The following is a 1,652-nucleotide window of genomic DNA, read 5'->3' on the forward strand; positions in this document are numbered from 1 at the left end:
TATATATATAGTTTTAAAGATGTTTTAGTATTTAATGTTAGAACACTTCATACATTATTACATGTTTTCAAAGCATAGCATTCTGTATGAAGGGAACAAAATCTTACTGTGAGTTTGCATATACTGTATATGAGTGACAATAAATTAAGATTTAAAATGTTTGATTAGGAAAAACTCTACTATCCACAAATACACAGAACATACATAAAATGTATTACCTTTGCATGAAATTCTATTTTGAGATGTAAGTATTTAGCAGATAAGGCAACAATGTGGCCGTATCGATCATGCAGGTTTCCCTATAAAAACAGAAAATGGGTTGAAGATAATGCAACTTTATGTACACCAACCAACAAGTGACAAACAAGTGACAAACAAGTGACAAAATTGTATCCAAAGGATAAAAAATAAATAAAAATGCACATATTTGAGAAAATAAATGACTGACATAAACAAAATCTCACACAAATCACTTTGCATTTTTCAAATTCTAGAAAATGATGCTATTGTATGATCTCTTGGATTTTGACCAAAGTATGACATAAATATTTAAGATTTCAGAGAATTTAACCAACAGACAAAATGTGTCATAAGAGGCTCATGTGCGACTTACGGTAAATAAACACAGCGACAGTCTGAAGTTTGTTCTGATTTGATTCTAAGTGTTAAGTTTTCAGTAAGACGTACTCACCCACAGAACCCCCATGTCTTTCATGTTGCGGCTGTATCTGTGAGAATCTGCAACAGCCTTTAGATCAGACAAAGGTGAGAAAATTACACCATGAAAATGAACTGAGAACAAAATACAGGGAATAAACAAAGCAAATGAATCAGCGTATTTACATTTCGGTGCCCGTCCCTCAGCACTTTGTGCAGCAGGTAGCAAAACTTCCAGCTGACTATGGAGTTGCTGGACAGAGGCAAATTCAGGATGTAGGACCAGAAGGTGGTGGCTCCCCCCTCCTTGTGAGTTCCCAAGATGATATCTTTACAGCTGTTAAGAAACCTCTCAAACACTAATGAACAAGATAAACTAAAGCAGTAACAGCAAACACTGCTTTCTTTGGCATAGTGACATGTTTAGACTACAGAACCCAGTTCAGAAAGAAATACTTCAATTTATTTTGTACTGAATCCATGTCATTCAGACGCAACCAAGTAAAGACCTTTTTCTTAATTTCCATCGGCTGTATTAGTTTACCAGCAGCTTTACCAAGAAAACCTTCATTTCAGCAGTTTTATGTTCAAATGTGTCTGCTTTGAGATCCCAGGAAACTGTTGAGGCTGTAAGACAGTGAAGGTGGTCATTTTTGCCAATCTTCAACAAAAAAGGATCTCTTAATGCTACGRTTTGTGTTGATATTCACTGGAGTTAGTTTCATGAAAGTAACAGATGGCTTTTGCTTCTAAAATAACAAGAATAATAGTTTTTTCAATGAAAATGTAGTGTGAATGATGAGAGCTGAACAACAAAGTTAAAACAAACAGAACAGAGGCTAACAGGAGCAGAACACAGTATTAAATGTATCAGAACAACGACTAAGCAGCAGAGCTATGGGGTGCTGTTTGTAAAGTTACACAGTCAAAAATTACCACCAATATTTTAGCTTTATTTAGACTTTTATAAGAAAAAAAGAACAGATTTATTTTTC

General features: G+C 34.6%; 1 protein-coding gene across 1 annotated transcript in view; it reads right to left on the reverse strand.

Moving 5' to 3' along the window:
• Positions 1 to 1,652, reverse strand: part of hip1r (huntingtin interacting protein 1 related) — a gene marked incomplete in the record, with an annotated part of 58,168 nt that overhangs the window by 52,960 nt on the left and 3,556 nt on the right. Inside the window, 3 exon segments of the mRNA XM_014023525.1 lie at positions 219 to 299; positions 692 to 748; positions 844 to 986. Coding sequence (XP_013878979.1) covers positions 219 to 299; positions 692 to 748; positions 844 to 986 — 281 coding nt within the window.

The sequence above is a fragment of the Austrofundulus limnaeus genome, unplaced genomic scaffold, assembly GCF_001266775.1.
Source record: "Austrofundulus limnaeus strain Quisiro unplaced genomic scaffold, Austrofundulus_limnaeus-1.0 Scaffold374, whole genome shotgun sequence".
NCBI classification, from domain to species: Eukaryota; Metazoa; Chordata; class Actinopteri; order Cyprinodontiformes; family Rivulidae; genus Austrofundulus; species Austrofundulus limnaeus.